The sequence below is a fragment of the Stigmatopora argus genome, chromosome 23 (genome assembly GCF_051989625.1).
Source record: "Stigmatopora argus isolate UIUO_Sarg chromosome 23, RoL_Sarg_1.0, whole genome shotgun sequence".
NCBI lineage: Eukaryota > Metazoa > Chordata > Actinopteri > Syngnathiformes > Syngnathidae > Stigmatopora > Stigmatopora argus.
Window position 1 is genome coordinate 2,058,083 of NC_135409.1, and position 14,523 is coordinate 2,072,605.

At 42.2% G+C, this 14,523-nt stretch overlaps 1 protein-coding gene across 9 annotated transcripts in view; it reads right to left on the bottom strand.

Moving 5' to 3' along the window:
• Nucleotides 1-14,523, bottom strand: part of LOC144069244 (copine-8) — a 44,124-nt gene that overhangs the window by 16,825 nt on the left and 12,776 nt on the right. For all 9 annotated transcript variants that reach the window (XR_013298427.1, XM_077594464.1, XM_077594466.1 and 6 more), the window contains exons 4-11: nucleotides 14,323-14,426; nucleotides 12,787-12,826; nucleotides 10,062-10,138; nucleotides 7,577-7,640; nucleotides 7,105-7,208; nucleotides 6,822-6,926; nucleotides 4,401-4,442; nucleotides 4,014-4,089 (exon numbers count right to left, since the gene is read on the bottom strand). Coding sequence is in view for 8 of the 9 variants with exons in the window: in XM_077594464.1 (XP_077450590.1) it covers nucleotides 4,014-4,089; nucleotides 4,401-4,442; nucleotides 6,822-6,926; nucleotides 7,105-7,208; nucleotides 7,577-7,640; nucleotides 10,062-10,138; nucleotides 12,787-12,826; nucleotides 14,323-14,426 (612 nt within the window). In the remaining variant the exon portion in view is untranslated. The remainder of the gene's footprint in view (nucleotides 1-4,013; nucleotides 4,090-4,400; nucleotides 4,443-6,821; nucleotides 6,927-7,104; nucleotides 7,209-7,576; nucleotides 7,641-10,061; nucleotides 10,139-12,786; nucleotides 12,827-14,322; nucleotides 14,427-14,523) is intronic.

A 14,523-nucleotide genomic window follows, 5' to 3' on the forward strand; every position in this document is an offset into this window, starting at 1 on the left:
AGGAAAGTTTGTGGTCAGATGAAACAAAAATCGAGCTGTTTGGCCACAATCCCCAGCAATATGTTTGGAGGAGAAAAGGTGAGGCCTTTAACCCCAAGTTCACCATGCCTACCGTCAAGCACGGTGGTGGTAGTGTTATGCTGTGGGGCTCACGTAGTTCCCATGGTGTTCCAGGTGGCTCAGTGCTGTATGAAGAGCAATGGCAATAGCATCCTCAGTGGACCTGTTTGCTCTATAAGCAAACTGGTGAGGGTCAATTGAGGGAGGGATTGTATTCCTGATATGGCGGGCTACCAACTTTTCAAAGCAATTCATGATCACAGGCGTGAGTGCAACAGGCCTATAATCATTCATGCTGTCAATGGTTGGCTTTTTGGGGACAGGGATAATGGTGGCAGATTTCAGACAGGATGGAATGATTGGTTGTTGCAGGGAACAATTGAAAATTTTTGTGAAGACTCCAGCCAGCTGGTCAGCACAGGCTTTGAGCACCTTCCCAGGTACTCCGTCTGGGCCAGCAGCCTTCCTGGTGTTCACAGACCGCATTACCAGTCTCACTTCCTGTTGCCGGAACGTCAGTGTATTGCTGCAGGGTGGTGGTGGGGGTGTTGAGACTGGGTCTGATTTGTCAGTCTCAAAGCGGGCAAAGAAACGGTTCAATTCCTCCGCTAGTGAGGCATCTGCGTTAACAGACATATTATTGTTATTGTAGTTGGTAATATGTCGTATTCCTTGCCACATCTTCTTTGGGTTATTTTCTGTGAAGTGCTCCTCAATTTTCTTAGTATATGCTGCCTTGGCCTTTTTAATGCCTCTTTTCAGCTCAGCTCTGGCAGCTCTATATTTTATCTTGTCCCCTGATCTAAAGGCGGTGTTACGGCATTTGATGAGTGCCTGTGTCTCATTGGTCATCCAGGGTTTTTGGTTAGGAAAAACCCGTATTCGTTTATCTATAGTGACGTTGTCAATGCAGTTTTTTTATGTATGAAAGTACAGAGTCCGTGTAGTCCTGGAGGTTGTTTTGTACAAAAAGTTCCCAGTTGGTACGGGAAAAACAGTCCCGCAGCTGAGAGAGTGCGTCCTCGGGCCAAGTTTTTATTATCTTTATTTGTGGCGTTGTTTGCCTCCGGAGTGGAGTGTAAGCGGGGGTGAGAGATAGGCAGAGGTGATCTGATCCAGCTAGGTGAGGGAGGGAAGTGGCTTTATAAGCATGTTTGAAGTTAGAATAGACATGGTCAAGAGTTTTGTCTCCTCTAGTATTACAATTTACGTATTGAATAAACTTAGGTAAAACAGTCTTTAAACACGCCTTGCTGAAATCACCAGCGACAATAAAAACTCCATCGGGGTGGTCAAGCTGTTGCTTGTTTACAGCCGTTAGCAGGAGGTTAAGTGCCGTGTTAACGTTAGCATTCGGAGGTATATAGATAGCCGTTACTATGACGACCGTTAGCTCTCTCGGTAAATAATAGGGCCTACACCGTATTGCCAATAACCCTAAATCCGGAGAACAGTGAGTGTCAATGATCCTACTGTCAAAACACCATTCATTATGTATAAACATGCACAGTCCTCCTCCTTTGCTTTTGCCTGTTAATTCTTTTGAACGGTCGTTCCGAAAAAGCGTTCGGCTAGCTAGCGATACCGTGGCGTCGGGGAAATGCGGGTGTAGCCACGTTTCTGTGATGAGAATAATATTACAGTTTCTAACAAAGCTGTTGGTAGCAATTCGAAGTTCCAACTCATCCATTTTGTGGGTGATGGATCGGGCGTTGGTCAAAAAGATACTAGGAAGCGGTGCTCGGTGTGGTTGTTGTTTCAGCTTAGCAGCAAGGCCCGCCCGGCATCCACGCTTCTGTTTTCTGTCCCTTCGCCGCCTTCGACGTGCTTTGGGTGGGCTGGCTAGCCACGGAGATCCCGGAGAGTTTGTTGTGAAATCAGATGTATCGCATATCCGTCCGATAGTGATTAAATCCTGGCGACTGTAAGATAATGAACGACACCGAACTGGAGAGCATAAAGCCACTGCATCAGTGCGCGCCGCCATCTTGCATCATGCATCATCTTGCTCTTCATTGACTATAGCTTAGCCTTGAACACCATAAAACCGGACATTCTGACTGACAAACTCTCCCACCTTGGACTATCCTCTTCAATCTGCTGCTGGATAAAGAACTTCTTGACCAACCGACCACAGACTGTTAGACTTGGTCCCCACCTCTCTTCCTCCATTACACTGAGCACTGGCTCCCCTCAAGGCTGTGTACTGAGTCCTCTTCTGTACTCTCTGTACACATACGACTGTACACCCACCCACCAGTCTAACGCCATCATCAAATTCGCTGACGACACCACTGTGGTCGGACTCATCTCAGGAGGGGATGAGTCGGCCTACAGAGATGAGGTCAACAAATTGTCTTCGTGGTGCTGGGTGAACAATCTCACACTGAACACCACGAAAACTAAAGAAATAATCCTGGACTTTCGCAAACACGGCACAGATCTGGCCCCACTCCTCATAAATGGAGTATGTGTAGACAGGGTCCAGTCCTTTAAATTCCTGGGGGTCCACGTCACGGATAAGCTCTCATGGTCTACAAACATCACGTCAGTGGTGAAGAAGGCTCAGAAAGGACTCAATTTCCTCAGGGTACTTAGGAAGAACAACTTGGGCACCAAGCTTCTAATAACCTTCTATAGAACCACTGTAGAGAGCATCCTGGCGTACTGCATCACAGTGTGGTACGCTGGAAGCACGGCGGCTGACAAAAAGGCCATGCAGAAAGTGATTAACACTGCCCAGAGGATTGTCGGCTGCTCTCTGCCCTCACTGGAAGACATTGCCAGCCCTCGTTACCTCAGCAGAGCCAGGAACATCATAGGGGACCCTTACCACCCTGGTCACAATCTGTTCCAGCTGCTGCCCTCTGGCAGACGCTATAGGTCCCACAAAGCACGGACAAATAGGCTTAAGGACAGTTTTTTCCCCACATCCATCAGAACTCTAAATTTGCGATAACATAACACACATTCCTTTTGCGGTAATATGAAAAGATGTTTGGGTGGTGATCTGCCTCCTACTAGCTGACTGAAGGTAAGTGAAAGACAGTGAGAGGTAAGCGACCTGTATCCATAACAGCAGAATGCCAAATTACAAGATTCCGTAACTATCACTTATTTAGGTCTTTTGCCGAGTAAACGCAGCTTATGGAGAAGCACCACCAATTTCATCACACACAGTTTCTGGGTGTGATGACAAGTAGGCTTTTTTATTGTTGATAATGACAACAGGGCCTATGTCCGATTATTATTATTATTATTATGAAGGAGGAGGATTACCTTCAAATTCTTCAAGATAACCTAAAGTCATCAGCCCGAAGATTGGGTCTTGGGCGCAGTTGGGTGTTCCAACAGGACAACGACCCCAAACACACATCAGAAGTGGTAATGGAATGGCTAAATCAGGCTAGAATTAAGGTTTTCGAATGGCCTTCCCAAAGTCCTGACTTAACCCCATTGAGAACTTGTGGACAATGCTGAAGAAACAAGTCCATGTCAGAAAGCCATCAAATTTAACTGAACTGCACCAATTCTGTCAAGAGGAGTGGTCAAAGATTCAATCAGAATGGTTGTGGATGGCTACCAAAAGCGCGTAATTGAAGTGAAAATGGCCAAGGGACATGTTACCAAATATTAGCGCTGCTGTATGTATATTTTTGACCCAGCAGATTTGATCACTTTTTTCTGTTCACCCATAATAAAGTAATAAAAGAACCAAACTTCATGAATTTTTTTGTGACAAAGAAGTATCTGTTCCAATCACTCTATCAGAGAAAAATCAGAGTTGTAGAAATAACTGGAAACTCAAGAGAGCCATGACATTATGTTCTTCACAAGTGTATGTAAACTTTTGACCACAACTGTATATGTATATGCATATGTATGTATAACTTGTTATTTCACAGTGTACAAGGGGAATAGTCATGGGTATGAAGTAAAATAAGTGCCCTCACCTCATAAACATTGAATTGACTCTGGCCTCGTGATAATTCCCTGTAGCTGGTGCTGAACTCTCCAATAAAGTCATGACTGGGGGGGGAGAAAACTGACTCAAACAAAACACTTGCAATATTCATAAGGAGTCCATTTGTAATCAGAATGAGTTTAGGGAGGAAGTTAAACGCTTTAAATTTTACAGAAAAGGGCCCCATAGATCAAAAACAAGTACAATAATTAGCCAATAATTCTAGGATCCAAAGCCCTCCTCCCCAAAGTGTAATGAACTGCATTAGCTGCTGAGATTGATGTGAAATCAAATATTCATTTGATTTTATGATGAATTTTTTTTGTCATCCTTCAAACAGGCAAACACATTACTATCTTCGTGACACAAGATTTACCTTCCGTCTCGGTCCCAGTCGTACACCTCGACCTTGATTGTTCTGTTCAAAAAAGAAGATAATGAGGCTTTTATTTCTCCCTTTTGGAAGACACTTAAGCGCATCTGGATGAAATTCGTTTCTGGCGCTCAAGGCGCTTTGCTGCAAAAGGTAACGTCATTAAACGCAGCCGAAAAACAAAGCTATTTGTCTGCGGAGTGCTAACTCTCATTAAAAAGAGAAAGATGTATCGCCATCCATCGTGCGACTGGATCTGATGGAGAAAATGCTCATTTCTTTTGCCGGTGTTGCCACAGATTAATTCCGCAGCTTATCTCCAAGTCCAAACAGCCGCATCTGCGTCGGAAATCATCCTTTGCAGCGTACAATCGCGGCTTACGAGGATATACTGTACTAAAGAAGAATGCCTGCCTGAGGCAGATATTCTGCATTACTGTGGTTATCTCCCAATATTTCAAATAGGAGTGAGTGCGTGTCATCCCTGGCGAGGCGAAGCAACGAAACAAGGATAAAGAGCAAGAATGAGAGCGGGAGGGACGATACTTCTAATGAGGCATGTCTTTGTTCTTACTGTTACCGCACCACAAAGCACCTCTTTCCAAACAAATGACTTGCAATTTAAAAGAGCCAAAGCCGGAGTGTACTTTTCCTTCCTCCTCGTACGACGAGTGGAAAACCCAAGGCGGCGTTAATGGCCTTTGGAGCTCCGCGGAGGAGGTCTGATGCGCATCATTACAGGGCAAGAGGTAATATAGTTAAGGAGCAACCACATAAATGAGCCTCACCTCTAGGGATGGCTAAGTGGTGTGCTAAATTGGGACCAAGTAATCGATGAATCTATCGATGAATTAGTTCGATTAGTTGGCTAATCGAGTGACAAACATTTAATGTGTCACAGAATAATTTAAGGACATATAAGACAATTGTTTATGCTCTCAATAACATATATATTTGAATCACTTTCAAAAGAGCATTAAATACTAATACAAAGTGTATCTTCAAATGTAAAAGAATTGTGCTCAGACAAAAACGAACATGGGGCCTATTTCCATCGTGTACCGTACTAGCAGGGCAAACAAAATACCCATTTTACATTCTGTGTTAATAAATGAAATAAACAATTATTTTTATACTTTTTTTTTTGGTTACGACTAGCTCGGTCGTGGAACGTAGTTGGACCCAAATGCAGGGAAGCAGGCAAAGGACGAGTGCGTAGAGTGCTCTAACAAAACTTTTAGTAAAACGTGGCAAGGGGATTAAGAGAATAACAAGGACTTAGAATCAAATAACAAAACCAAACCTGACGGGAAGACATGGGGAAACGAGGAACATGGTGTGCTAACGTGGCATGATGCAAACAAAGGAGGGTTAAGCACACAACCCGACCAAGACTGACAAACGCACAGGGTTTCAATAGACAGACAAGGCTTTATTACAAAGTACACACACCTGGTCACACGAGAGAAGGGAAACCATGAGGGACACAATAGGCGAAAAGCATACAAACCATCCCAAAACGCCAACTACACAACAATTTTTAACCTATTCTCGCTAATATTTATACTGAAATCACAAGTGCTTTATACAAAGAAAATGAAATATACAGCATGTCAAAAGTACTTTTAGCATTCATAATGTACCTACAGTATGTAGTACATTTGAATGTCTCTGCGTAATTTTCGTTCCTATGTTGCAGAGCAGACCTTTAATGAAGTTTAAATAAACTGGAAAAGCAACAGGTGAACTTTTTGAGGGACTCTTCGCTATCTGCCTAAATATAGTCAGGTTGCATTTCCACTATCCTTCAGGCCTATGTTCCGTAACGATACATTGGACCGGAGATTTCAGTAAATCCTCCATTTTGCTTGAAACCTGCCAGAGGTTTAGTGGTTTCCAAGTTTAGCCGAGCTCTCATCTCATATCGCAGACTCAACACGCAGCAAATGTGTGGGAGTGATTGCCCACTGAGCATTTGTGCACTTTGCCCAGTAACACATTGATAAGGCCTAGCTTGACTCCATTGCCCAAATAAACCTATTGTGCCCACACCTGCGTTGTACTAAAGCACCCTTGGAGGAAAAACAGGACCGAAACACTGGATTTTTGCAATCCACGTCCCAGTCAGAATGGATTTGAGTGTACCACCATCAAGAGCAAAATTATACTCGAGCAAACAAAGAGTGCAATTAATTACACGCATTTCATTGTCGTAAATATAATCTGATAGAAACGTGAATTGAGTAAACAATGGTGTTTCATAACTTGACATTCGGATAATTAACCCCGTTCCAACAGGAAAAAAATGACATGGCGTGAAATATTTTGTGCGATGTTGACTCACTATTGCTTTGTTGCCGCGTTAAGAAAAAGACACGCTTCTTCTCGACAAGGCGTTATATTACATTTTATGCTCTGGCGTACCTGTCATAATCCCCATTGCAAAGAGCCCGAACGGGGATTTTGAAAGCCTGCCACACTGGGTTTAATGTGTTCTTCACCACTTCAGTTTTGTGGCAGATGGTGAACCTGAGAAGAGATATAGGAAAAAAAGATTAGTGGGGTGCGAAGTTCTGCCAGCGCCGAGGACCCCTTGCTTCCTCGTACAAATCATCGCCAACGCAAACCAAAAAAATAAAAATTGTAAAAATCAATGAAAGCAATTTTCTCTGGATGCAGAGAAAGATTCAAGCCTCACGAAACTCACGTGCTGTCCTCATTGCTCCTATAGAAAACCAAGAAGGGGTCCGACTTTCCGAAAAAATCTTTCTTGTCCAACTTATTCCCGCAAAACTGCATCATAACGGACTCCTGCGTCAAAGGGAATCAATGGCATTATTGAAACTGAGGAGAAGTTTAGGGTTCATTATAGTACTGCAAGACATTTCAGTTCAAAAGTGTTGAAAAATGAACTTTCAATGTTTTGATTTTCTGCTACGTATTCTTAAATAAAAAGGAATACGCTAGCGAAGGCTGGCCAGTTTACAGATCCGTGATACGACTGTTATTTGCACCTGATTTATGACACAAGAACAGGGTTTATTCTAATGTTTGCTTTATTTCAAGAGTAGTAGTAGCTAACTGTTAATGATGTACATTAATTTAGAAATGACTTTTTTTTTTAGCAATTTGCATGTGGATTATTTAAAATTGAATGAGTTGGATGTAAATTGACTCACCCTGCAGTTATTTAGCTCCTCGGCTTTCACGATAATCGCGCCGCATTTCTTACCGGAAATACCCCTGTAAACAAATACATGAAAACAATATTGTTAAAACAGGGCTGAACGACACAGACTAAAAATAAATGAATTTGAGTCATGATTTTTTTCCTCCTGATTTTTCTCCCTTCCCTTCTAATTTTTAAAGGAGACAATAAAAACAAAAGAGAGACAAATAGTCAAATTAACTTTTTAAACATTTAAAAAAAAAAAAATCTTCTCCCGAGGTAATAATTACACAAAAAGCTACACTTCATTCCAGTAATGAGTCACACAGGATGCGTTTAAAAAAAAGAGACTATTTTCGCAAAACAGGCTCTTATTCACATTTATGTGTCCCACCCTTTCCAGTTACAAAAAGCACTCTGTAGTGTTTGCGGGAAAGTGTCCAACGCTGTGGAAAAGTGCAGATGTTGCTAACAAATTGCGTTTTCACTTCACTGCCGCCCTGGTAGAGGTGGAAGGAGGTGATGCATGAGAGTGTGTGGGTGTTTGTCCCGCCCCCCAACCCTCCACCCGCTGAGTAAACATCACATTGAAGGGAAACGCGACTGATGATGAAAGCCGTAAAAAGGTCGTATGTGTAGCGTTATTGTAACGTGTGTGTCAAATCCTACATAAGACTAGGCTTGGATTAGATGTCTAGCGTCTACAACGGTGGCTCAGGAGGTCTGATAATCTTCCAAAAGCAAGCCTATGTTTGGCGATTAAAAAGAAAAACTGTCAGTAATTGGCTCAGGCAGTCGTTTAAACGGGCTGGAATTGGGGTCAAAGACCTGTACTTGAAAGGAAAAGTCACAGTTTTGATTTCAACACAGGGAGAATGACATACTTACGGACCACACATGAGGCTGGAAAATCAACCCCCGAAGCATCAGAGCGTGAAGGAATATTTCAAAATTTGTGTTTTACTCCATTTCAATTTGTTGGCTTTTAATCTTGCGAATGTCTGCCGACCGTTCAATAAAAAACCTTGAAACTAAGAAGCTTTAAGTATAGTGCCCGTGGAAGATGAATTCTAATATTTCCACTCAGCTCATGTTGAAGTGAAACACGGGTTAAAAGATGATTCTCACAGAAATCTCACAACAATGTGAGCAGATTTAATATTTGTACAAGGGCTTTAAAAGGGAGGAACACATTTATTGCTGCTTTTTATGCCAGATTTTTTAAATACATGAAAGAGAAAAGGACTCTTCGGAATACTTTCTGAATGTATTCAAATTAGAGTAGGAGGGAAAAGCAGTGAATCGCGCTCATCAAGAAACATGGATTTGCAATCAGTCTGACCGGAGACAGGTAATTAAGTCTGGGGCTGCGCTGGGATGCAATGACTATCTATATTGTACATTCTCATCTTGTAATCAGTGACCGGGAACATACAGCAAAGAAGATTGGGCAATCTGGTCCATTTTGCTCGTATTTTATCCTCTCTCGTCTATGATAGCTAGCGTACGAGAGCAGAAAGATACAAATAGGGGGGCGAGACGGCTCACTGAATAATCAAGAGGCAGCAGGATGCGTACAGTATATCAAGTGGGAATCTGATGGTAGTGATGAAAATGCAAATTTACAGATTTGTGGCTCAAGAGGCGTTCAGGGGGGAAAAAACGCGCAACCGTCACGCGTGACTGTAATAAACCGTCATTCAACGCGAAATAACTTTTCCAACTTTACTAAACTAGCTACCCAAAGGTGTTTCCGTGGTTGTGGCGTAGCTTTTGTCACCTCTCGTGCACTCGCTCACACGACATCGAATCCTGCTGGAGATTGATTGCACAATTAAATTAGCTGCAATTAGTTCCCCATTAAAATCCTTAAAGATCTCCCTGATGTGTACGGAATAGCAGGTGTGAGCATGACGGGGCCACAGACGACACATGCAGAAAAAAATGGAATCATAATGAACCCTTTCTCTGCCATTGACGTGGACAGGATAGGCCTTGGAGCCAACAGTGACTGCAAACTGCCAGAGTAGTAAAAGTTTCGGAGAAAGTGATTTCATTTGTGGTTGATGAGGTCAAAGGTTTCTGAGGTCAGAAAAAGATTTTTATGACGAGGTCACTCAAATTTTGCAGAGCCGCAGAAAGAAGAGGCTTTGAATTTGGCTGCTTAGGCATAAGTTTGCTCTCTCCAGAGTGCCCTTCAAATTCTCTGTGGTTTTAATCCCTAGAAATGAATTCAAAGCCTGCGTGTGGGTCTTTAACAACCGCGAACGACATTTGGAAATGTGAAGTATTTTAATACGTACTACTGTCAGATTTCATAGCTGTATGATGAAATGTATATATTTTTATTTAGTCAAGGATGCACGCTTAGAAGGCCCTTAAGTGACTTCACATACCACACAAACAATTTGCTTACAATGCTGATGTAGACTTTATGAAAGAGACACCATTAATCAGTATTGATGCAACTTTGATTCAAGAATTGGCTGACTCACCCCAGAGGTTTTTCTAATCGGCTGCCCAAAGACCCGACTACCTCACCCAGTGTACAGTAGGCCTGACCCAGAAAGTCCTGCGAAAAAGAAGCAATTTGAAAACACATTTGCTCAGTATTCAGGGCTGAAAAAAAGCAGGAGGATCGAAAATGGGGCCGGCTGACACACCCAAACTCTTTCAGCAACCCTCTTACGTTACCTATTGGGAGCTTATATTGGCAAGAAGATTGAGTCTTCCTCCCACTCGCCCCCACAGCTGTCCTCCTCTGTTCCCTTGCCACTTTCTTGCTAAATTAAATTCCAGTCTCACAGTGTGCATAATGAGACATTGCATTGAAGGAGAAAGCTATGAAGGAGGATGTGTGGAAGAAATCCCCCCATGCCCCCCCCCCAAAATAGACTTGGATGTCAGCATAAGTAAATTTGTCACATGAGAGCAGGACATTTTATGTTTGGGCGCTATTTGAGAGTCATGGCACCCCCACATCAAAAATTTGTCAGGATGAGCTAGCATCTTTGATAGTGCATCATCAGAGAGGCATAATAAATTGGGAAGATACTAAAATGAGGAAAGTATGGCCACCCAAGGGGCGAAAATAGGTTTTTGAGTCATATCAGAAATAGTAAATGAGGGAAAATGGCACTGGACTTTAAATCTGATAGTAAATTCTGCTCCTGCTCAAGCTAAATATTTTGAGGGGTGATTTTTGGGATTGGAGTTTGATATATTTAATACAGACGCTCCCCTACTTACGAACGAGTTAGGTTCCGAGCGATTGTTCATAAGTTGAATTTGTTTGTAAGTTGCTCAGTGCTATATTTTGTATTATAATTTATGTTTAAGGCCTATATAAGTATATTGAAGCCTATATAAGTATAGTGAAGGTTTATATAAGTGCATTTGTATGTTTAAGGCTTGTATAAGTAAAACGCATTGGTTTGTACTGAAAAAACATTTAATAAAATGGAGAGAATACATACAGTACTGTATACATACATTAGAGAGAGAGAGAGAGAGCGAGAGAGAGAGAGAGAGAAAGAGAGAGAGAGATTTACTAGAAACTGGCCGAAAGAAGCTATCTGATGACGATTGCAGTTTTCTTTTTTTCATCATAAATGATGCGGTAGCACTGTATGGCATCATTCAATTGATTTGCAAACTTTGTGCAACTTTCAATATTTGGGTCCTGCTGCTCGATCTTTATGTTTATAAATGGTACTGACGGTCGAACGATTCAAGTTGTATTCCCGTGCAATGCTCACCACTTGCTCGCGTGCATCAAGCTTCGTTATTATTGCCACTCATTTCGAATGAAATGGCTTGCCTCTTCCTTACACCTCCCTCAATAGAAGCCTTTCGCTTTTCACCAACCATATTGAATAATTGATGCACGAGATATTTAATGATAAAAATGAAAAAGGTTCTTTGTGCACTGGAGATACGTTCACGCACTTCCGCACTGCAACGAACTGGGCAGAGGAAGGTAGATGCTGGGTGAGCTGAGCTCTCACAGCGCCAGGCGTCGGTATTAGCGGCGGAAAGAAGCACTACTCAGAAAAAGGCGTGCAATACAAAATCGAACTTATGAACATTTTTCAACATAAACGCAATTTGCAGACATGTTTGTATGTACCGTTGTTCGTAACTCGAATGTTCGTAAGTAGGGGAGCGTCTGTAATGGATAGCACATATTCATGTTAATGAACATATATGTGTGGCACGGACAGAGAAGGTGCTTTGTCTGAATGCACTCTTTGTGAAGGGAACTACACAGCCACCTCTAGAGCCAGCCTCTGTTGATGATAACATTGGGAAGAAGGAAAGAGGAAAAGAAAAAGGCACGGTAAATTCCGTTTGTGAAGGTAGATTTTAAATTTTTGGGTGGAGGTGCCATTAAAGCAAAATATTTTACTATTGAAATATATAAATGTGATAAATTATCAATCAAATGACTCAGATAATGATACAAATTGGGTGTCGCTCCAGTCGGTGGAAAAGTCAAATATAGATTAGTTAAAGCACTATTGTCATTAAACATTTTCTGAAGACTGAAATTAATTATCGGTTTTATTATTTATTTATTTATTTTTGGCCCGGCACTTCTTGGTGGTTAAGGTCGAAAAACTACGGTAATTGCAATAATATGCGAGAAAAAAAATCTTAAATGTCCAAATCCATTTGTATCTCATCAGGGTACAGATCGCAAGTGTTGGGCTCAGGATGCGCGCTACATATTTCACATTGCTTCCCACCCGACTCCCAGGTGTGCCTGCAGTCTACACCTTTCATGTTAAAACACTTCTAATGGATTGGTTCTGCCGCTTCTCCCTCTGACACCTGCTGAAAATCTGCAACATCTAAGGAGGTTGCTCGGATAGGGCAGCCCCTCTTCCAAGCCACCACATCAGTCGCTTCTTGAACGGGGCGATTGATTTTGAGATGATGTGATAGCGAGGGGGAAGGGTGGGAAGACAGACTGAAGGAGGGCTATAGGAAAAGGAATAGAAGGAAATTTATGGAGGAACTGGGGAAATGTGATAGAAATGTGACAAAAGGCCAGAGTGGGAAGAAATGATGTCTTGGAATTTGATTTTCTATCACTACCTCGGTTATGGGGTTATAACAATGATCAATCATTGTGAATTAGGTTCGAATTTAGTGGCAGCGGCATCATCAGATGAAAAATCCAGGCCGAAACGGTGCCGTGCAAGATGAGGTACTTACGTGTTTTGACAGATTAGCACTCTTGGAGTCGACGTCGTACCTGTGGAAGGATAGAACTCAAGTGATTGGGGGAAAGAGAACTTGATGGGGAGGGTTACAAGAGCTCAGCTGGAAACACAACGTGGGATTGTCGAGGCATAACTGGGCCAAGCAGCTTGTCACCAGCAATTGCGGCAGAAGCGGCAGGGTTGCACTTGGCAGCATTGCAGGCATCCCCACCCCCTGTTAGACTGACTAAATAGACTAATTGGATGTCACACATATGATTGCAATCTATGTTCTGCACATGTGAAAGAGTAAGAGCGTCTCAGAGCAGACTGAACGTGTGTTCCGATGACCACCCGATCATTGGAGTATCAATCACGCCTGTGCCATCTCGCACAACACCCACCAAGAGAACATTTGATCTCAAAGGGCCTCCCCCTCGTCCCAATATTTGCAGAGGCTATTCAAAAAGAATTGGAGCTGATCAAACAAGCCATTCACTTGACAGTCGGTGGTCATTTTATGGTTTCGGGGCACTAAAAACTGTTGGGCAATATTTTGCGACGGTCCTCCCAAGTAAATTGGATATCAAACACTGTCAATAGCAGTGGAGGAATTAAATTCTTAGTCTAAGGCTTTGACTCCAACTTTTCTCCCCATCTAAATTTTATATCACACCTGCTATACTTAAACTACTAGTTGTTATGGCTACCCTGGCTGCACTGGGCCAAAAACAACATAAACAGAGCCGTGTACAGTGTACTAAAAAAATGTGTACACCTGAGCGTGACAGCAAAGTATGGACTGTCTACATACAAATACTTTCATATGCCAGCGCCAATTTTGATTTCCTCACGTCGCTACCTCAACAGGACCAAAGCATTAGGGGAAAATATTTTTCTCATCGATAAACCAAACATGTGATTTCAACCGAACAGCCACCGCTGCTATTGCAGGAAAATGTCCCATTGTAGACGATGAACCCAAATTGATCCTCCTAATTGAAAAGATGGAAGCTACAAATAACAGTCATTTGCCACACAAAATAGTCACAAGGATATGTTTTCCACGCTACTGAAGCAGATTTTCAATCAACTCTGAGCAGATATGACTAAATCCCAGTGGGTCTATGCGTCCATCTCCTTGGCTCATGCATTAGAATATAATTAGTCTGGTCTTAATAAAATAAAGGCGGTGAAATGCGCTCCTAATTCAATGATGGATGTAATCATAGAAGGTAAAAAAAGGATCACCTACGGGCCGTGTTTCGATTAAATCATTCAAAGTCACAAAGATAGTAGCACAGGACTGATGCAAAAACATACGAAGCCCAAAACATAACGTCCACCTTGTGCAAGTTTCACCTTTTGGCAAAGTTAATGAAGATGTGAAAAACAAAAACAAAAAAAACATTAATCTAACCTTAGTATAGTGTGATTTATAGTCCAGAAAATCTGGTAACCGAACTCCAACTCTGAAGGCTAAAATTAAGTGTCAGACCAAAGAAATGGCTGATTGGCTTGAAAATACAAAAAAATAATCCTTACTTACAAGTCAAATCGAAGGTCCTGCCGTTCTTCAAAGAAATAGTCCAAAACAAATTTCCGTACAAAGTCCGGATTGAGCGTGTTATCGATCACCTCGGTTCTCCCAAACTGGAAATCAAACAAAACATGTAAATAACATACTGAACTAAGTGCTTTAACAGGCTCTTAATGAGAGTGGCAGTGAGCGATGTGCATAAGCAACCAT